The 24,269-nt window shown below is 35.8% G+C and overlaps 2 protein-coding genes across 3 annotated transcripts in view; both read left to right on the forward strand.

The window, feature by feature from the left end:
- LOC149784730 (uncharacterized) overlaps window positions 1–24,269 on the forward strand; it is a 384,805-nt gene that overhangs the window by 199,388 nt on the left and 161,148 nt on the right. The gene's annotated exons all lie outside the window — the stretch shown is intronic.
- The window catches only part of LOC149784731 (uncharacterized), a 127,463-nt gene continuing 118,728 nt past the window's right edge, over window positions 15,535–24,269 (forward strand). For both annotated transcript variants that reach the window (XM_089932757.1, XM_089932758.1), the window contains exon 1: window positions 15,535–15,667. In XM_089932757.1, coding sequence (XP_089788883.1) covers window positions 15,595–15,667 — 73 coding nt within the window. In that variant the 5' untranslated portion in view covers window positions 15,535–15,594. The remainder of the gene's footprint in view (window positions 15,668–24,269) is intronic.

Raw genomic sequence — 24,269 nt, forward strand, 5'->3', positions numbered from 1 at the left:
AAACGTGTGCTATTCAGAATGGTCATGAATATCAGACACCATTTTACTTTTGCTTTAAGAGTGGAGGAGGGCTCATGATGAGAACAAACATGTAGTTGCAGTTCTGGTGGATTTATCCAAGGTATTTGACTGTTTCCCTTTATGTATTCTCATATGCAAGTTATGGGCTTAGGGTATGTCAAATGTGTCAGTAGGGATTAGGTTATGTCGAATGGGTCAGTAGGGATTAGGGTATGTCAATATGGGTCAGTAGAGATTACGGTATGTCAAAATGGATCAGTAGGGCTCTTACTGCGCTCTCTGTGAAATGAAAAGTTGGAGTGTGTCTTGAATAGCTAGTGCTGACATTCAAAATGGGATTTCCCGGGGAACGATCCTTGAACCATTACTCATTAAATGTTTTATCTGTTTTATCGATATCTTCTATTACATATAACTCTCTCTCTCTCTCTCTCTCTATATATATATATATATATATATATATGTGTGTGTGTGTGAGTGTGTGTGTGTGTGTGTGTTCGTTTTCTTCATCAGATTTTGACACTGATTTACACACTTGAGGATAGTCCTTCAATGTAGGACATAGAACATGAACAAAAATGTCGGGTGATGTGTCTTACTTTGTAGACCTAACTCGAGGGGGCAGGGGACAGTTTTTATGCACAAATTTAGTGTTGCGTACACCTGCTTAATATATAAATTGATAAAAAATGAAATACATGAATGAGCTCAAAAAGGTCCATATTTGTGGATAGGTATAATAAAGCAACACATAAGAATATCATTCACTTGATCTGACAGGTCAATGTAAATGCATAGAGGAAAAAGTTGAAGCACCCCACCCCAAAATGTATATAAGCATTTTCATGTATGAAGGTCATTTTTGAGAACACGTGGTGCTCACAGTGCAAACATAAGACTTTTCCCTGGGTGATAATATTTTTAAACTTGTATGTACTTAATGGTTTGATGCTATTCAAAATAATTGTCATCCAATCAGTTTTTGAAATATTCTACTTGCCTTGAACCACAGGAGTCTGACGTTTTATCAATAAAGTACGGCGAAATCTCTGACAACATGAAATCACCTTGTCAGTAGTATAAACTGTTCATTTATATTAACGATTAAGTGATTTCATGTTGTCAGAGATTTCGCCGTACTTTATTGATAAAACGTCAGACTCCTGTGCTAGAACCACCGTGTCTACTGCTATAAGTAGCTTGCTCTGCTTCCAAGCTGACTATTGGTATTTCACTGGCTACATACTGTGTACTGCCTAAATGAAGTGTACATGACTAACACCAGTCTCAAGATCAACACAAGCCGGAAAGACCAATTTCGCGAATATGTCCATATCTTTAATTATTACACAATAATAGCTCAAAACGTCATACCATACCCTGGGCCAATATTCAAAACTGTCCCTCCGCCACCTGAAGCGGAGTCTAACATTCTGCTTGACTGGTTCCCTACAACAGTCTTGAAAGGCTTTGTGTACATTTGCAATAACTTCAGATTGCAATCATTATATCTTTACCTGTATGTGTGTGTATGTCTGTGTGCCTATACGAGTAGACAACTACAAGTACAAACAGTATAATGGAATATATGTCTTAAAGTGACTGAGAACTCTACCACGAAATTTCATTAACATTAAGACTTATAGTCAGACTATTAATCTTGTTTTTATTTAGACAGTTCATCTGTAGAAATTCAATGTACGATGGTGAAATGAGTGACACATGCTGCTTGCCAGTAGAAGGTATGTACAAATTAGTGTTTGTATGCACCTGATGATTGATATATTATATCAAAGATTGATATGACGTGCTCTCTCTCTCTCTCTCGCAATCTATATTTTCTCTTGCAATTTTAAGTTCTTCGATGAAGAATGAGGTCAGCGTTGGTTACCATTTTGATTCAACGTACAGGAAAAATGTTTTTGAACGCGGGCACGTATTTACCATTCAAGGTAGCGGTGAATAATTTTACTTAACTCCAGGCAATACCATTGGGTATTGACCCGCAGCAACAATATTGAACTAATGGGACTATTTATGAAGTATACAATAAGCATGGATATATCCATGTGCTTTCCTACATTGGATTCTATTGTGTCAAATAGGTCATGTTAAGTGAAAGAGTTAATACCTCTCTCTCTCTATATAGATATATAGATAGATAGAAAGATAGATAGATATATATACTATTAGCGATTTAGTGACATTTGTCTTTTTTGTAACTAGTTATCTAGGTTGTTTGGTGTATTTACAGTGGTAAAATCAATTTTATCGTTGCACAGCCTAGTCCATTTCGAAATCATATTCTACATAAACGGGACAAATTAGACCAAAGTCACATTTCTTACAGTTTTCCTTGAACTCATTACTAGGATACTAAGAAAGTGGTTACACAGTTTAAGTCAGTATCAATTACTTAATATAGTATACAAAAATGAATTTCTAAGTGTGGAGCAATAAATATATAGATGTGCATCATGTACAGACAGAAATGTGAGAAGAGAACATGAAAATAGTTCACATTGTTAATTTACGGATCATCATAATGATTGGGACTGAACGTTGTGTAATTAGTATTATTACCATAAAACATGGAGAGATTTGGTTACTGTCTTCATCATAAGATTGTGTAATTAGTATTATTACCATAGTACATTGAGAGTTTGTGTTATTGATGTCATTATCAGATTGTGTTCTTAGTATTATTACCATAGTACATGGAGAGTTTGTGTTATTGTCTTCATCATAACATTGTGTAATTAGTATTATTACCATAGTACATGGAGAATTTGTGTTATTGTCGTCATCATAACATTGTGTAATTAGTATTATTACCATAGTACATGGAGAGTTTGTGTTATTGTCGTCATCATAAGATTGTGTAATTAGTATTATTACCATAGTACATGGAGAGTTTGTGTTATTGTCTTCATCATAAGATTGTGTAATAAGTATTATTACCATAGTACATGGAGGGTTTGTGTTATTGTCTTCATCATAAGATTGTGTAATTAGTATTATTACCATAGTACATGGAGAGTTTGTGTTATTTTCTTCATCATAACATTGTGTAATTAGTATTATTACCATAGTACATGGAGGATTTGTGTTATTGTCGTCATCTTAAGATTGTGTAATTAGTATGTAATTAGTATTATTACCATAGTACATGGAGGGTTTGTGCTATTGTCTTCATCATAAGATTGTGTAAAAAGTATTATTACCATAGTACATGGAGGGTTTGTGTTATTGTCGTCATCATAAGATTGTGTAATTAGTATTATTACCATAGTACATTGAGAGTTTGTGTTATTGTCGTCATCATAGCATGCATTGTGTAATTAGTATTATTACCATAGTACATGGAGAATTTGTGTTATTGTCGTCATCATAACATTGTGTGATTAGTTTTATTTCCATAGTACATGGAGAGTTTGCGTTATTGTCGTCATCATAAGATTGTGTAATTAGTATTATTACCATAGTACATGGAGAGTTTGTGTTATTGTCGTCATCTTAAGATTGTGTAATTAGTATTATTACCATAGTACATGGAGGATTTGTGTTATTGTCGTCATCTTAAGATTGTGTAATTAGTATGTAATTAGTATTATTACCATAGTACATGGAGGGTTTGTGTTATTGTGGTCATCATAGCATTGTGTAATTAGTATTATTGCCATAGTACATGGAGAGTTTGTGTTATTGTCGTCATCATAAGATTGTGTAATTAGTATTATTTCCAAAGTACATGGAGAGTTTGCGTTATTGTCGTCATCATAAGATTGTGTAATTAGTATTATTACCATAGTACATGGAGGGTTTGTGTTATTGTCATCATAAAATTGTGTAATTAGTATTATTACCATAGTACATGGAGGGTTTGTGTTATTGTCGTCATCATAAGATTGTGTAATTAGTATTATTACCATAGTACATCGAGGGTTTATGTTATTGTCTTCATCATAACGTTGTGTAATTAGTATTATTACCATAAAACATGGAGAGTTTGTGTTATTGTCGTCATCATAATATGCCAATTATGATCCATTTTAGCCTTGTTTTAGGACCTACTATCAAGGTTATTCAGGACAGTCCATAATCCATGATATTTGCAAACAGTTTGTACAGAAACGCATGCTCAGTTTCACCAACTGTGTCCGTAAAATTTTATTTTCACTACAAACAGACTGACTGATCCTGTACATTGCATCAAAGTATGTGGATACAAATGTATGAAATCTTTCTTACTATAGCTATTCTTTCACATACTCACTAATACGTGTTGCATGTTCTGACTGGAAGAAGTGGGATATCAATATTAACATAATTTATAACCATTTCTTGACAATCAGTGTGCCATTCGCCACCCTCCAATACATAATTATTAAATCTTTAATGAGAAACCACACCAGCCTCCATCATATCTAATGTGCGCAACTAAACAATACAGTGCTTTGTGGAATATACATTTTGTGTAGAAAGCCTTTGTGTCATGTGGATTCAAGATTAGACTTATAATGAGTGGCTCTCCAGCCATAACTAGCTTAGAATGGGCACGTGTATTGAGATTTTCATAGTAATAATAACGAAACAAGGGATGTTCCAATTTTGCAATGTATCGTCATGATCTGCCTCAAAGGAGATCAGACATATAGTGCTTCCCTTGTCCGTCCGTCCATCTGTCGGTCACACCGTTCCTAAATTTTGCGTTGACGTTATTTGAAGTACTGTGGCGGGGCAACCATTTCCATGAGGGTATTTCTTGATACGTATTTGGGTCTCACCTGATGAGCTTCTACCAAAGTGATTGTCACGATTTTATTCAGTACCTATTTACGATGAGGTTGATTATGAAAGGTTGGCTTGATTTTCACACACCGTTAATGGAAATAATTGAACATATTAAAAGAGTAAACACTGAAGGGGAAATGTTTGTCATGTGAATCCATTCTTTCATAATTTACTCCTCACTCTTACAAATATGTTATGGAATTGTAGACTTGTAACATACTGCACTCGGTGAGCTTTCATCTGACGTGGTAGATGATGATACATGGACCTTGCACAGCACATTGTTGAAGGTTATAAAATAAACAAAAACGTTGTGTTAAGTTTATGATGGCACACGGGGCTTGTCAATTATATTGTTTGTTGCTAGGTAAATAAAGTAAAACCACGGTGTATGTTGGCACATTGGCCTTGTGCATAATATTGTTTGGTGTTAGGTAAACAAAGTGTAACCAAGGTGTATGAGGCACGTATGCATTGTCTATGATACTGTATGGTGCTAGGTAAATAAAGTAAAACCACGGTGTATGGTGGCACATTGGCCTTGTCAATAATATTGTTTGGTGCTAGGTAAATAAAGTGTAACCACGGTGTATGTAGCACGTGGACATTGTCCATGATACTGTATGGTGCTAGGTAAATAAGGGGTAATTACGGTGTATGATGGTACATAGACCTTGTCGATGATACTGTTTAGTGCTAGGTAAATAACATGTAGTTGCTGTGTATAATGGCACATGGAAATTAGCATATATGTGGTTTAGTGCTAGCTAAATATGAAATGTGAAAATATGAAATGATCGTACAGAGACCATGTTTATACTATCGTTTGTTGCTAAATAGATTGTAACAATGGTCCATGATGTCATGGGAACTTTGTTCATGATACCGTTTAGATCAAACTGTATAAGATATATGAAACAAGTTTTAACTTTTCCTTTTGGCCTATTTATGTATAAACATGGTTGTCGAATAAAAGACAAACCTGTTCATGTTTTTCTTGACCCGAATGTGGAAGAACGACTTATTTCATTGGATTTTATTTGATGTGATATGGTTTTCTTTTATTCCACGATTTCATTCACAGATATGTCGTTTTATGTTAGTTCTTAAATTCTGATTTTTTTTATAAACTATATATACCTGACATTTTCAAGTTATATTACAAAGAAAAATAATTATTACACTGAAGGAGATTGGCATACATATCATAGTATGAACAATACCGTACACTTGACAGAATTGCTTTTATGTTATGTACTCCTTAAAATTCATTCCCATACAATACCGTACAATTGACAGAATGTCTTTTATGTTATGTACTCCTTAAACTTCATTCCCATACAATACCATAATTCGGCAATTGATCTTTTATGTTATGTGCTCCAAAATCTACAATCACATACGAAGTTTTGATAGACAAAGTATGATGTCAGTCAATACATTTTAAAAGAATAAGCCTTGCGGGCGAGGTTTCAGACATTGTTTCTGTAGGGGATTCCTTTCAATCATAATAAAATAAGGCAATTTTAACATTGGGTTGAGGAGGTGTGAAAACGTAAGGGGCTTAAAAGTACTAGGCCACTACTGGAACGTATGACAATTTAGTATTAGTGGTTTGGGACGGTATGGGACTAAGAATATCACTACAGAGTTTGTATGAATACAATATGAGGTAATGTATATACACATACTTGCTATTGAACTCACTGTTACGTATACATAAAGGAAAACCAGTGGATAACTCATATTGTGGGGTATACCATGGTGTTATTGTCCATATCGATAAAACTAGAAGTAACATATGCAATTAAAGGGGTGGAATAACAGTACTGAACAGATATAGAAAAGAATAACACGAGCACCCGTGCGTAAAATACAACAAGTAGTCAATTACATAAGCAAAAATGACATGTGAATGACGTAAAAACAGATGCACATACACATAACAGTACTCCAAAAATAACAGTAATAACAATAATATAGACAAACATACGTGTACACAAAAGATGACAATCATGATCAAAATTCTTTTAATGAAGTGACTTTGAAAGGGACGTTGTGAAAAAGTGAAAAGAAAAAAAATCTTGTAAGAAAATTATACATCTGTAACGGCTGTGTTGGTGCTGTCAGCAGTTAAAAACAAAAATGTAAAAGAAAAATTGAATCGGTGGTGTTTCTTTGAATATCAAGGAGGTGCTAATGGCAACAGGGGCCGTAGAGGTTGCATAAAAATAACGTACAGTAAATTTTAGAGTAAGGCCTATAAAGGCAGCATTAACAGCAGCATTGATCCTGATATTACTTGAGAAGCTGATTTCTGATTTTATTGTAGTGGTAGCAACAGCTGAAATAGTGGTAGTATCTGCAGTAGTATTCGTTGTTGTTGTAGTGATGGTGGTTGTGGTGGTGGTGGTGGTCTCATTAGTACGAGAAGGAAAAAAAGACAAAAAAGGAGGAGGATTTCAATGCATAGCAGTAGTATCTGCCAGATGGACAACTAGATAGGTATATAGATGAGTAAATAGGTAGATAGACAGACAAAGAGACAGACATATCTAAATAGACAGACAGTCATACAAATATATATGTAGTAGGTAGATAGATATTTAAATATGTTAGAGAGAGGTGTATACAAACAGGGAAGTTTTATTGTCATAATTTGATTCTAGTTCATTCTTTTATGTTATTGTATTGTTACTGCCTTCATGTTTGAACAAATCACAAACGACTAGGCAATGCATTTGATCCCTGGAGTGTCCTTGAACTAGTAGTTTCCAACGACACAATCAGCCAGGTACGGTGTAATCTGTTTGTTACCTAGCTTGCTGCTACATGCTTGAGAAATTTTCCGCGTTGATTACTGGGCCTTGAACACATTATCATGATGCCAAGAAAATGGTTAGAAATTTAAACTCAATATTTTTAATTAACACAGTTTAGAACATTTAATTACTAATTGTCGAACAATAAATAAAGAGATTTACATCATGTACATACAGAAACGTGAGCAGAAAATATGAAACTATCCCAGATTGTTTATGTTTGGGATCATCTTAATGTTTGGGACTGAAACTTGAGTACTTATTATTATTATTATTATTACCACAATACATGGAGAACATTTTTATTTTCATCGTCTCATATAATGCTGCTTATGGCCAATGCAGGCCATCCTACCTGTTTTAGGAACTACGGTCACGGTTGTTCACGACTGTCTAGAATCAATTTTATTTGCAAACAGTATGTGCAGAATCACAGTTCAAGTTCAGTTTATAAAAAAAATATTTTTTTTCCTTGCAATTAAATGAATTATTCATAGGTATCAATGGCATTTCATTTTCACTACAAACATGCTCCATATTGCTGTAAGTTGTATCAAAATCTGTGGATAAATAGGTAATGAATTTTCTAATGATAAATTATAATTTCAAACACTCACTGTTAAATGTTGCAGGATCCCTACTGAAAGAAATGGGACATCAGTATTACCATAATTTGTGTCCATTTCTTCACTATCATAGTAACATACCCCACCCACCTACACTGAATTGTACATTATCGATAACACTTAAATCTATGCCAATATACCACGACCACATCCATCATTTATAAAGTGAGTAACTAACCAATACAGTGACTTGCTGAATATACATTAGGTGCAATAAAACCTCTTTATCATTTGGATTCAAGATCGCAGTTATAATGACCAGCTGTCTAAATTGGACCTGCTTTGAGATTTTCTCGCAGTGAAACAAATAATGGATGCCCCACCTTTGTATCTTCATGCTTTACCATAAAGTATGTAAGGCACATGGTGCTTCACTTTTCCTTCCGTCCATCAGTCGGTCACACCTTTCTTAACTGTTGTGATTAAATCATTCGAAACAATGTGTTTTATGTGTCCGTTTTCCATGTAGGTATTTCTTGATACGTACTTGGGTCTCGCTTGAAAAGCTTCTACTAAAGTGATCTGCACGATTTTCTTAGGTTCTTTTCTACGATGACATTGAAATAAACGTTTCAGTTATTCACTCACCGTTGAAGGAGATAGTTGAGAATATTTAAAGAGTAAACGATCCAGGGATAATCTATAATCCATGATAATCTATTCGTTCATCCCCATTCTTACAAATATATCACCTAGTTGCAGAATTGTGACAGATTGCTGTCGGTGACCTTTCGTCTCATTATGAGACATGGACCTTGTCCATGGTAATGTTTGCTGCTAGTCAAATGAAGTGTAACCATGGTGTATGATGATGGTTCATGGATCTTGTCCATTTAGATCACGTGAACTTTGTCCATGAAATGATAGCATGTGAACCTTGCACATGATACTGTTTGGCGCTAAATAAATAATGTGTAACAATGGTGCTTGATGGTTCATGTTTCTTAGCCTTGGTGCTGTTTACAGCTAAGAAAACATTAACCGTATCGTTGATTCATAATAACTCATGTACCTTCACCATGATACTTTTGTTACTAGCTCAATAGAGTGTAACATTGGTGCATGTCACCTGGACTTTGTTCATAATACTTTGTTTGCTAGCTTAATTGAGTGTAACAGTGGTGCACGTTACATGGACTTTGTCCATGATACGTTTTGTTGCTAGCTAAATAGAGTGTAACACTGGAGAATGATGTAACATGTACTTTGTCCATGATACTATTTAGATTAAGCGATATAAAGTATATCGTAAACAGTGTAAATGTTTCTTCTGATGTATTTATATTAAATCATGTCTGTCGAATGTAAGACTAACACGTCATATACACCTAAATCCGGAAGAGCGGATTCCATTCGTAGTGTATTGTGAAAGTTACTTTTTTTGCGATTTCATTTTGTGATTAAGTCATTTAATGTAATTTTATAAGTTCTGCTATTTTTCATAAACTATACGACACGTGTATATGATTGATTGATTTTGAAATTTAAAGGTCATATTACAATTAGTTTTCTTGCTCTACACATGTGTGTGTGTGTGTGTGTGTGTGTGTGTGTGTGTGTGTTGATGACTCGCGTTACCAAGGACAGCGGGACTTAAGCTTTATGCTCTAGGCAAGTGTGTGTGTGTGTGTGTGTGAGTGTGTGTTGATGGCTCGCGTTACCAAGGACTGCGGGACTTAAGCTTTATGCTCTAGGCAAGTGTGTGTGTGTGTGTGTGTGTGTGTGTGTGTGTGTGTGTGTTGATGGCTCGCGTTATCAAGCACAGCGGGACTTAAGCTTTATTCTCCGGACAAGTTGTTTGTGTATGTGTGTGTGTGTGAATTATAAAGTTTGTTTTGTACGATTTTGGGGCCCCGAGTGGTCTAAAGAGCTCACCGTTACGGATCACTGCCATCTCACCTCTGTCTGCGTGAGTTCGAGTCTCAGGCTCGGCTAACTTTGGTTAGTGAGAAAGCCTGCCAGTAGCTTCTCGTGGGTCGGTGGTTTTCCCGGGGTTTTATACGGTTCTTCCTCCAGCAATTTCACTGGCCGCCATGTATAGCTAATCTTGTGCTGAAAAATGGCGTTAAACCCTACAACAACAGCTGATAGACAACCCTGAACGCAATAATTTCAAGTGGGCTAGGTAATGTCTAAGACCCAATATGTCAGAAGAGCCATGTCTATTTATAGTACATATGTTGTTGGTAGTCTTTTGAAGGATGATTAAATAAATAAAACATGGGCATCAACTCTGGTGAATTGTATCTATTCTTATAGGTCTTTGCAATACATCAGAAAGCATCAGATGCGGATGTGTATCAGCAGCACAAACGAACTGCAACACCGTAAAACAAAAAACATAAGCTGTGGCGTTTGTATGATATCATGGAAGTGTTGATAGCAAGAGCAGTCGTAGAGATTGTATAAAATAACATATAGTTAAGTTTGGAGTAAAAGCTAGAAATGCACTGGTTCCAGTGGTGACTTCAGTAGTATTAGTGTCATGTCGTAGTCATGGTGGTGGTGCTGGTGGTGGTGGTGGTAGCATTAGTAATGAAGAGGAAAGGAAAAGAAACAAAGGAGGATTCCAAATCACTGTGGTATTATCTGGCAGATGGACAAGCAGAAAGAAATGACGTGTGTGTGTGATTTGGATTTTTAACGTAACTTTAACAGTTTTTCAGACGTATGGCTACGATGTCTGCAGTGTGGCAGTATATGGTGATGTCTAGTTCTGTGACATCATACCGCAGACATGTAGTATCATTTTCCACCCAGTCACATTATCCTGACACCAGGCCGACCAGTCCTAATAATAACTCTTAATGATGAGCACCTAGAGAGGCAGCTGTTAGTACCATATTTAAAGGTATATGGTATGACTCGGCCGGGGTTTGAACCCGCAACCTCCCTCACACGAGGCGGACGCTCTAACAACTACGCCGTCGGAGCGGGAACAAAAGAAAGAACGAAAGTAAGAAAACAAAAGAAACAGATAGACAGACAGATAAGAATAGATAGATAGATAGATAGATAGATAGATGCAAATACTTTTGCTACGAAATTCAAATAAATAAACAGAAAGAAGTGTATGCAAAGGTCGAAGTTTTTATATAACTTTATCCTTGTTCATTGTTTAATGTTCTTTGTCACGTGATTTTATTTTAACAGACGTCATTTGTTTGAACAGAGCAAGTGACATATTGATACATATCACTATATAATTCATTTCGATCCCTTAAATGTCTTTGGACTAATAGTTTCCAACAACACAAACAGCTAGGTATGCTGTTACCTACTCAATACCTTGCTTTCTTGTGTATACTTCATGAATTTTCTGCATTGATTAGTGCGTTTGATTGTATATAGCGACAGAACTTTGCCTGGGGAGGTATCAAAATAATTTTCGAAAGTGACATTCCAGGAAATTCAGGAATCTTCCAGTTTGAAGGATTTATATAAATCTTGAAAGTATCCGTTTTCTTTATATGATTATAAAACTACATGAATGCCCATTCATAGTACATGTGTTCACAGTGGGTGTTGGACAGTTATCAGCCAGTCTAACTGCATACAAACTTATTCAGAATTACGGTAAATTTTATTTAGTCATTGCATTGTTCAAATATCATTCTGACTACATAAATAGGTATTCATATTACCCGTGTTTACAATTACGGAAATTCATATCCAGGGAATGTATAAAATGCTATTGGAATGACATTTCTTTCGAAGGTATTTATTATCCACTACTGACATAAATATATAACATGGTTGGGTTCTGACTTTGAACAATTCTTTAAACATCCAATCGTTGTGGTAGAGGCTTGAGTGGATGACGGTAATAATTCTAATAACTCTCTAGTTGATACATTTTTTGAAATGGCATTAATGTTTTTAAGGTTTAATATTTTGTAGACAAATATGTTGAGACAGATATATCCTTGAAGTAATAGTTTGCAACACAATCAGCCAGGTATGGTGTAATCTATTCATTACCGAGCTTGTTCATACGTGCTTCATAAATTCTGTGCATTGATTGGTGGGTTGGTTTATAGCGTCACTGCTTTGCCTGGGAAGGAAGAAAAATACATGTTGTCGAATGTGACAACCCAGATAATTCAGGAAGCTTACATTTTGAAGGATCTAAACAAACTTTGTAAGTATCAGTCTTCTTTGTCCGATTACTAAACTACACAAATACACATTCATATTACTTGTGTTCACATTGGGTGTAGGGCGTTACCAGCCAGTCTAACTACCCATACACCCAGTCATATTACCCGTACAGGTCCGGTAACTTCTATCAAGTCATTTTGAAAATATCTGTCCGGGGCCTCCAGTGGCCTTGTGCTATCAAGCGCTCTTTGTTTCAGATCATTGCCATCTCACCTGTCTGCGTGGGTTCGACTCTCGGGCTCTGTAAAAACTATGGTCCATCACATTCATTATGCGGGTGTCTGAGTAGACCTTCTCCGTAAATTATAATGGCTAATCTATTATTTTCAAGTATACGAATTATGTTTATAGTAACTATCGTGTACGACACATTTTGTTGATTGCATTGTGGTACAGTTTATAGTGACTATAATGTACGATACATTTCGTTGATAGCAATGTGGTATAGTTTATAGTGACTATTGTGTACGACACATTTCATTGATAGAAATGTGGCAGTTTATAGTGACTATAGTGTACAGCACATTTCGTTGATATCAATGTGGTATAGTTTCTTGTGACTATAGTGTACCACACATTTCATCGATAACATTGTGGTACAGGTTATAGTGACATTAGTGTACTACACTTTCATTGATAGCAATGTGGTACAGTTTTTAATGACTATTGTATACGATACATTTCCTTGATAGCAATGTGGTACAGTTTATAGTGACTATCGTATACGATACATTTCCTTGATAGCAATGTGGTAGTTTATAGTTACTATCTTATACGATACATTTCCTTGATAGCAATGTGGTACAGTTTATAGTGACTATCGTATACGATACATTTCCTTGATATCAATGTGGTACAGTTATAGTGACTATCGTATACGATAGATTTCCTTCATAACAATGTGGTAGTTTATAGATACTATCGTATATGATGCATTTCATTGATAAGAATGTGGTATAGTTTCTTGTGACTATCGTATACGATACATTTCCTTGATAGCAATGTGGTACATTTTATAGTGACTGTCGTATACAGAGGCGTAGCTATGATATTTTGCGCCCGGGGACGAACTATAAAATTGGCGCCCCAGCCCCCTCCCCGTTTAATCACATTTTTGAATATTACCCTTGTTTACTTATTATAATGTAACGTTGTAAGCCTCATTTTGGCGCCCCTGTACCTTGGCGCCCGGGGACATATGTACCCCCCTGCCCCCCCCAGCTACACCTCTGAAGGTATACGATACTTTTCCTTGATATCAATGTGGTACAGTTTCTAGTTACTATCGTAAACGATACATTTCCTTGATAGCAATGTGGTAGTTTCATTTACGACTACTGGAGACTAAACTCAACTGAAGAAATATGATAGCCAGCTTTCATTACTGATACAAATGGAGTCCCGGATCTGTGAGACGATTGTGTATACATGCATGAAAGTATGTGTATAGCGAAATCTCTTTGTAGGCTTGCCGTTATTGGATCAGTTTAGTCTGAGTTTCCTCTGACCGATCTCAACCTGTTAGATCTAGAGGTTGGAAAGTTTACCCACCCAACAACAAATGTACGGAATATTAATATCCAGCAGGGGATAGAAAACGTCAAAGGAAGTCACATTAAGATTATATGAACTGAAATATCTGTATCCATCACGGGATAGAAGATTACAGAGGAACTAATATAATATAAGTTGCAATAAAATATTAGTAGCCACTAAGTGGGAGATGTCAGAGGAACTCAAACATAAACGGAAATAAAATAGTGTGTGTGATTTGGATTTTTAACGTAGCTTTAACAATTTTTCAGTTATATCGCTACGATGTCTGCAGTTTTGACAGTTTATAGTGATGTCTAGCACTGGGGTATCATGCCGCAGACATGTAGCACTCTGTCCCACCCACTCACATTCTCCTGACACCAGGCCGACCAGTCCTAACACTAACCTCTTAACGCTGAGCGCCAAGCGAGGCAGCTGTTAGTACCATTTTTATAAGTCTTTGACATGACTCTGCCAGGAATCGAACCCACGGCCTCCCGCAGACGAGGCGGACGCTCTAACCGCTAGGCCACCGGAGCGGTCGAAATAAAATATTAGTATCCAACACAGGATATGAGATGTAAAAGGAACTCACACTGAGATAAACTGAACTCGACTAGACTTAACCTTTAATTGTCGAGGGTAAGTTTCACTCATGTTGAAATTTTGAAATGACCCATACAACATCAAATATGAAAGCATCAAATGGGACTGTATCAGATATACAGTACATCATTATATATATATATATATATATATATATATATATATATATATATATATATATATTGATATGACCCACACAAAAATATATTAAATGTGTAAGCATCAACCGGATTATTGATTAGAATGATTTACTCTTATATTTACAGGGAATATTTATTAGAATGATCTACTCTTATATTTACAGGGATTATTTACTACAGGGATTTTCTTTTATGTGTAAGGGGATTATTTATAAGAATGATTTAATGCTATGTTTACGGGGATTTTTTATGTGAATGATTAACTTTTATGTAAACAGAGATTATTTATTACAATTATTTACTTACTAAAGGGATTTACTTTAAAGTCTCCGGGGAATACTTGTTAGACTGATTTACTTTAGTGTTCACTATGACTGATTAGCAAATCGCACCGAGGACTGTATACGACATACGCAGGTCCATACCATGAAATTTTCCTTCGACCAGATGAACTAAAACAAGAGTGTAATAAACATCTTTAATGTGCTGGTGTACTTCTTCTCAATCATTAACTTTCCTATCAGTAGCTGACTCTGAGGTGAAATTAATTATAAAGTAGGTCAACAATATTAATACATTACTAATGCTGCTTGAATAATGTTTCCCACTTTGTTTGCAAAGCAATTATACATGGTGTTTCGATTTGCACGTGCTTATAGTCTGGACATGGTTTTATAGTGCTTAATATTACATATTTAATTGACGCCTGACATTGTTCTCTTACACACAAGCTGATATCTTAAGAAGTATTTCTAAATTAAATAGTATTTATGTATGTTCAATTTGGCTGGAAGTTTGTTTTTTCTTTTGCAGACCAGTCCTAACATTGTCACTGTGTTAGGCTGACAATTCACTTCACCAAGATCCACAGTAAATTAAAACGACACGATGGCCACATCAGTATCACAATATGCTGCTTGCAGGTTGGTCGAAGATAGGACTCTGAAACTAGACACGAAAGGTATGTGATAGATAAACTGAATATAACAACTTAGAGATAGATAACATGATCCACCCTAATCGTTAGACACAGAAAAGTAGCATTTACATGTACCCTTTTTATTTCGCCAGTATAATGTCAATTATGTCTCTGAATCTGCATAAAGAACGTGATTTATTCCTTTTTCTACCGAACTATTTTTTCATTCTTATTATCAAGGTTGATATTACATGTTTCAATGTTAACAATCTTGCTATCAGGGTTGGCGTTGCACATTTCAATGCTGACAATCATGCTATCAGGGTTGACGCTGCTCATTTCAATGTTAACATTCTTGCTATCAGGGTTGCCGTTGCCCATTTCAATGTTAACAAATCATGCTATTAGGGTTGACGCTGCTCATTTCAATGCTGACAATCATGCTATCAGGGTTGACGCTGCTCATTTCAATAATAGCATTTTCGCTATTAGGCTGCCGCTGCTCGTTTCAATGTTAACAATTTTGCTATCAGGGTTGACGCTGCTCATTTCATTGCTGACAATCATGGTATCAGGGTGGCCGTTGCTCATTTCAATGTTAACATTCTTGCTATCAGGGTTGACGCTGCTCATTTCAATGTTAACAATCTTGCTATCAGGGTTGACGCTGCTCATTTTAATGCTGACAATCATACTATCAGGGTTGACGCTGCTCATTTCAATGTTAACAATCTTGCTATCAGGGTTGACGCTGCTCATTTCATTGCTGACAATCATGCTATCAGGGTTGCCGTTGCTCATTTCAATGTTAACATTCTTTCTATCATGGGGGCCCCGAGTGGCCGAGTGGTCTAAAGCGCTCTCCGTCACGGATCACTGCCGTCTCACCTCTATCTGCGTAGGTTCGAGTCTCGGGCTCGGCCAATGTGGATATGTGAGAAAGCTTGCCGGTAGCTTCTCGTGGGTCGGTGGTTCTTTCCAGGGTTTTCCCGGGTTCTTCCTCCACCATTAATACTGGCCGCCGTGTATAGTCTATCTTGTGCTGAAAAATGGCGTTAAACCCTATAACAACAACAACAAAAAAATCTTTCTATCATGGTTGGCGCTGCTCATTTCAATGTTAATAATCTTGCTATCAGGGTTGACGCTGCTCATTTTAATGCTGACAATCATACTATCAGGGTTGACGCTGCTCATTTCAATGTTAACAATCTTGCTATCAGGGTTGACGCTGCACATTTCATTGCTGGCAATCATGCTATCAGGGTCGACGCTGCTCATTTCAATGTTAACAATCTTGCTATCAGGGTTGACGCTGCTCATTTTAATGCTGACAATCATATCAGGGTTGACACTGCTCATTTCAATGTTAACAATCTTGCTATCATGGTTGACGCTGCTCATTTTAATGCTGACAATCATGCTCTCAGGGTCGACGCTGCTCATTTCAATGTTAACAATCATACTATCAGGGTTGACGCTGCTCATTTCATTGCTGGCAATCATGCTATCAGGGTTGCCGTTGCTCATTTCAATGTTAACATTTTTTCTATCATGGTTGGCGCTGCTCATTTCAATGTTAATAATCTTGCTATCAGGGTTGACGCTGCTCATTTTAATGCTGACAATCATGCTCTCAGGGTCGACGCTGCTCATTTCAATGTTAACAATCTTACTATCAGGGTTGACGCTGCTCATTTTAATGCTGACAATCATATCAGGGTTGACACTGCTCATTTCAATGTTAACAATCTTGCTATCAGGGTTGACGCTGCTTATTTCAATGCTGACAATCATCCTATCAGCGTTGACGCTGCTCATTTCTGTGTTAACAATCTTGCTATCAGCGTTGTCATTGCTCGTTTCAATGTTAACATTCTTGCTATCATGGTTGACGCTGCTCATGTCAATGTTAACAATCTTGCTATCAGGGTTGACGCTGCTCATTTCAATGTTAATATTCTCGCTATCAAGGCTGACGCTGCTCATTTCAGTGCTGACAGATTGACAATCCTGCTATCAGGGTTGACGCTGCTCATATCGATGTTAACAATCTTGCTATCAGGGTTGACGCTGCTCAATTCAATGCTGTCAATCATGCTATCTGGGTTGACACTGCTCATTTCAATGTTAACATTCTTGCTATCTGGGTTGCCGTTGCTCACTTCAGTGTTAACAATCTTGCTATCAGGGTTGACGCTGCTCATTGTAATGCTGACAATCATGCTATCAGGGTTGACGCTACTTATTTCAATGTTAACATTCATGCTATCAGGTTGGCATCCCTCATTTCAATGTTAACATTCTTGCTATCAGCGTTGACGATGTTCATTTCAATGTTAACATTCTTGCTATCAGCGTTGACGATGTTCATTTCAATGTTAACAATCTTGCTATCAGGGTTGACGCTGTTCATTTCAGATGACGCTGCTTATTCAATGTTAACAATCCTGCTATCAGGGTTGACGATGTTCATTTCAGATGACGCTGCTTATTTCAGTGTTAACAATCTTGCTATCAGGGTTGACGATGTTCATTTCAGATGACGCTGCTTATTTCAATGTTAACAATCCTGCTATCAGGGTTGACGATGTTCATTTCAGATGACGCTGCTTATTTCAGTGTTAACAATCCTGCTATCAGGGTTGACGCTGTTCATTTCAGATGACGCTGCTTATTTCAATGTTAACAATCCTGCTATCAGGGTTGACGATGTTCATTTCAGATGACGCTGCTTATTTCAATGTTAACAATCTTGCTATCAGGGTTGACGATGTTCATTTCAGATGAAGCTGCTTATTTCAATGTTAACAATCCTGCTATCAGGGTTTATGCTGCTTATATCAATGTTATCATCACTGAATGTAATATGTAAATCTTCCATGTTTTCTAAAATATTGCGTCACATATATTTTGTTTGAAACTGAGAAATAAAACTTGTAACACATCTATATTTGGACACACTCTTATCCCATCCAAACTTGTAAGACACCTATTTTCGGCCACACTCTTATTCCATGCGAACTTAAGAACAAATGCACAGTATCACTTGATACTTAGATTCTTGTTTTAAGGTTAAACTCGTGGAATACTTACATCACCTCTCTAAAAAGAATAATTGAATTTATCACAGTATAATGTGCATGACTTTCCACTTACGTTTCGCTCTACTGAATGCAAAGTGATGATTATTATTTGGGTCTAGGAACTAGAATGCCTATTTTATTAAAGTATGAGTGGTCAATATCTGAAACTGCCCTATGGTCAAGGGGCATGATACTGATTCTTTTTTTAAATATGAGTGAATCGTAAAATCCCCTGTAGAAAATGAAGAAGTTTTACGTTTTAAAAATGTCAAATTATCTAGGAAATCAATTTTAGTTTTGAAACACTGGCGGCTAGGAATTCGAGCGCATTTTGAGTAGAGAAATTCTAGACATTTCACCGGTGCATTTTAAATGTACTTATGGATTAAAACGCAAGGCAAAAAGACGGTATTCATACAAGAATAATAGTCTTAGCATGGCAAAGTTGAGTCAGTTTTATACCTATTCCTTCCCAATCCATATCTAATATCCAGCGTGGTGCGGGGTGAGGGCAAAGATTTAGATGAATATAGTTTAGGAACTGCAATTTCCATCGAGCTTCCATGGAGTATCCGTTCAATATAAAAATTCAAGTGAGAGAGCTTATCACCTTTTCAATCAAAGTAACATTTTATTGTGCTATTTCTATATAAAACACAGCTATGATTACATATGTTACAAAATAAATGAGTGTACCTATTAGTTGTGCGTGTGTGTCTGTGATTTGGATTTTTACCTTAGATTTAACAATTTTTCAGTCATATCGCTACGATGTCTGCAGTGTGACAATTTATAGTGATGTCTAGCACTGGGGCATCATGCCGCAGCCATGTAGCATTATGTGCCACCCTGTCACATTATCCTGACACCAGGCCGACCAGTCCTAACCTCTTAATGCCGAGCGCCAAGCGAGGTAGCAATTAGTACCATTTTTGTAAGTCTTTAGTATGACGCGGCCGGCGAACCCACGACCTCCCGCATCCGAGGTGGGCGCTCTAACCAATATGCTACCGGAGCGGTCCCCTTATTATTGCTAGAATATGTGTAGTAATGAAAACCACACCTGTCATTATTACAGAATATATCTGATATAAAATAATGTCCAGGAATTTATAATACCTTATATTTAAAATATGATATTATGATTTCATTTTATGATATCCTAAATTAATTTACAAGAACATATATTCAAATCCGTGGTATCATAAATGTTTTCAATTTGTGATATCGTCAGTTCCAATATATGATATACATTCATTTTTTTATATCACAAAATAATATTTCATAAATTCGACTAATTGATATAATTAAATTAAGGAAAATTTAATCAAATGACCGTACCGTCGTAAATGGACCAATTACAGTTAAACTGATCAACCTGTATTTAAGAATGATTTAACGAGCATGCTATTCTTATAATTATTAGACCTCGAATGAAAAACATGAAAATCTTTTTTATAAAATTAATTAATAAATAAATTAATTAAGACTTCATATATATCATTCGTTTGTGGCCTCAAATATTGACATGGAAAGCAAAAGTAACTAAATAAAAATGACAAGCATATGATATTAATAGTAATTTAAAATAAAACGTAAGGAAACTTTGACTAGCACTAGGAAATGAATAGATCAGTATTCAAATAAACTCATAAACTCTCTCTCTCTCTCTCTCTATATATATATATATATATATATCACTGAGTAAGGAAAAATAATTCTCCGGGTCACCAACAAGGAAATAATTCTACATGTGCAATACGAAACAAAGAAAACCCATAACAATTCTTTACATACAGTTCGAATACCTAGAAAGTAAATTCCAAAAAACTTCTTCAATTATTAGCAACGTTACGTATAGCAGATATCTTGATAATGTTGGGGAAAATTCCAATATTTTGTTTCTGAAATAAAACAGATACGGAAGGATTTTTTTTTTGTACATCCGGCAGAAAAAAATACCCCCCTCCTGCCACTAAACAAAGAAAAAAAAAAAAAAGAAAACAGGGAAAGAGTAAGCTTAACAACAACAATAATGACATCGGCAAGAAAATCAACTGTAATAATCTTCTACATTACCGTATTCATTACAACAACAACAACAGTAATAACATCGGCAAGAAAATCAACTGTAATAATCTTCTACATTACCGTATTCATTACAACAACAACAATAATGACATCGGCAATAAAATCAACTGAAATAATCTTCAACAGTACTGTAATCATCACAACAACAACATCGGCAATAAAATCAACTGAAATAATCTTCTACATTACCGTATTCATTTCAACAACAACAATAAAGACATAGGCAAGAAAATCAACTGTAATAATCTTCTACATTACCGTAATCATCATCACAACAATAATAACATCGACAAGAAAATCAACTGGAATAATCTTCTACATTACCGTAATCATTACAACAAAAAAATTACATAATTAATTGAATTAAAGAGCTGTACATGACCTAGTCCGATAAATCAACCCCACAAATCTGTGTTGATACCGATGTACAATATCATCACGGGTGAAAGGCCGATTTATCGGCCTATACATGACCATATTCACAACAATCATGATAATAGTTCGGTACTGCTGCCGTTAACGATTATGTTGATAAATAATTTGATGATGATGATAACAACGACGACGATGATAACCTTTAGTTAAAACGTTCTTCTGCCATTATTTTCAGACCCACTCGTAGATCAGTAGTTCTATTTATCTGTTCTCAATAAAGTTTAGGATTCAGCCTGTGAATAAAAACTGCACGTTACACTTGATAAACCCATGACCTTGGCCTTCGATTGCACTGAGTACACTCCTCGTAGTACAGCAGTACTGTAAATTTGGCAGTAAAATGCTACTGAATAAATCACAAACTTTGATAATGCAGCACATTCAATTTAGATTAGATTTAGTTTATACGGTGGTTTTATTGCAGAATGGTAAGATTTTTCAAAATCGATGTTTGAATAAGCCAGGAATTATTTTCATACGGCGAAGGAACACATCTCTGACGATGTTAAAAAGTTGAACGCTGGATGCATCATTATATACTGATGACGTCACAAGAAAGCGCACACGAGACGAGAAGTAGACTGGTCCTCTGTCATACTCGTGCAACCAGTACTGGCTACTGTCAACTTTCACCTTTCTTAAAACAAAAGTTTGAACGACACTATATCTAATGCAAACAAAATGGACGATGTACAGATGATTTCCGAATTTTTGCATCCTGATATAAATTAAATATAATTTATTGGAGAAAATTAGATTTGAAAATTTATATCTAATATTGCATCATGTTGTCTTTTTACGCGAAATGGCATTCGGTACGAAGAGAAAAAACCAAACAAAAACAAAACAACAAACGATTTTGATATATTTATATTTACGTAACATGCACTGCCACCACCTCTACTCAATCTGTAAACAATAAACATAGGCGCTGATTTTTACGAAAGCACATGTATAATGTTCAAAATCACGTGGATACAAATAGATCAAGGGAAAAAAGAATGGTGGTTTACACATTTTGTTCTTGTTGTTTAAACTATGTTGCCTTTATACAGTTTATTTACAACATGATAGTCAAGAGAAAAAGGTCATCATTGCCTTTGCTTGGTTCAACTGTGCCCTGTAGGCCTATACCTGAAGTATTGATCTGCTATATGGAAACAATTGTGTCCTGTAGGCCTATAACTGAAGTATTGATCTGTTATATTGAAACAATTGTGCCCTGTAGGCCTATAACTGAAGTATTGATCTGTTATATGGAAACAACTTTGCCCTGTAGGCCTATAACTGAAGTATTGATCTGTTATATGGAAACAACTTTGCCCTGTAGGCCTATAACTGAAGTATTGATCTGCTATATGGAAACAATTGTGCCTTATAGGTCTATAACTGAAGTATTGATCTGCTATATGGAAACAATTGTGTCCTGTAGGCCTATAACTGAAGTATTTATCTGCTATATGGAAACAATTGTGTCCTGTAGGCCTATAACTGAAGTATTGATCTGTTATATTGAAACAATTGTGCCCTGTAGGCCTATAACTGAAGTATTGATCTGCTATATGGAAACAACTTTGCCTTATAGGTCTATAACTGAAGTATTGATCTGCTATATGGAAACAATTGTGTCCTGTAGGCCTATAACTCAAGTATTGATCTGTTATATTGAAACAATTGTGCCCTGTAGGCCTATAACTGAAGTATTGATCTGTTATATGGAAACAACTTTGCCCTGTAGGCCTATAACTGAAGTATTGATCTGTTATATGGAAACAACTTTGCCCTGTAGGCCTATAACTGAAGTATTGATCTGCTATATGGAAACAACTGTGCCTTATAGGTCTATAACTGAAGTATTGATCTGCTATATGGAAACAATTGTGTCCTGTAGGCCTATAACTGAAGTATTTATCTGCTATATGGAAACAACTGTGTCCTGTAGGCCTATAACTGAAGTACTGATCTGCTATATGGAAACAATTGTGTCCTGTAGGCCTATAACTGAAGTATTGATCTGTTATATTGAAACAATTGTGCCCTGTAGGCCTATAACTGAAGTATTGATCTGTTATATGGAAACAACTTTGCCCTGTAGGCCTATAACTGAAGTATTGATCTGTTATATGGAAACAACTTTGCCCTGTAGGCCTATAACTGAAGTATTGATCTGCTATATGGAAACAACTGTGCCTTATAGGTCTATAACTGAAGTATTGATCTGCTATATGGAAACAATTGTGTCCTGTAGGCCTATAACTGAAGTATTTATCTGCTATATGGAAACAACTGTGTCCTGTAGGCCTATAACTGAAGTATTGATCTGCTATATGGAAACAACTGTGCCCTGTAGGCCCATAACTTAAGTATTGATCTGCTATATGGAAACAACTGTGCCCTGTAGGCCTATAACTGAAGTATTTATCTGCTATATGGAAACAACTGTGCCCTGTAGGCCTATACCTGAATTATTGATCTGCTATATGGAAACAACTGTGCCCTGTAGGCCTATACCTGAATTATTGACCTGCTATATGGTAACAAATGTCTAAAATACAATAAAGTCCAATACACAAAAACTGAAAAATAAAAAAAAAAATTGTTTTTGACTGTTGAGGCCAGATGCACAAAATTATTTTCCTTTCAGTTTCATTCACTCAGTGTCATTATAGTTTTGCTGATTGACAGATATTGAAAACAGACATTGATAATCCTAGCAATTGGACAAAGTATGTCACTGTGACATATACTGTGCATTCTTCAATTGTGTACAATGTACAGTTATAACTGTGCAAGTAATTATAAGTAATTTGCATGAATTATTGTGATGTTGATTTCAAGATGAAGCCTTAAACATGTTATTTCACACCCTGATAGAAAAATCATTTCCAAAGTTAAAGTAAAAAATGTTACTTTAAATAATTACAAATTAGGAAAATTAGGTCCAAGTGATTGATTTGTAATTATAGATGTCTCAGACTGTAAACAGACATTGAGCTACCTTAATGAATTGCTGCTAACACCAGAATGTAGAC

Source organism: Sinohyriopsis cumingii, chromosome 14, assembly GCF_028554795.1.
Source record: "Sinohyriopsis cumingii isolate HCF-2022 chromosome 14, ASM2855479v2, whole genome shotgun sequence".
Classification (NCBI taxonomy): Eukaryota; Metazoa; Mollusca; class Bivalvia; order Unionida; family Unionidae; genus Sinohyriopsis; species Sinohyriopsis cumingii.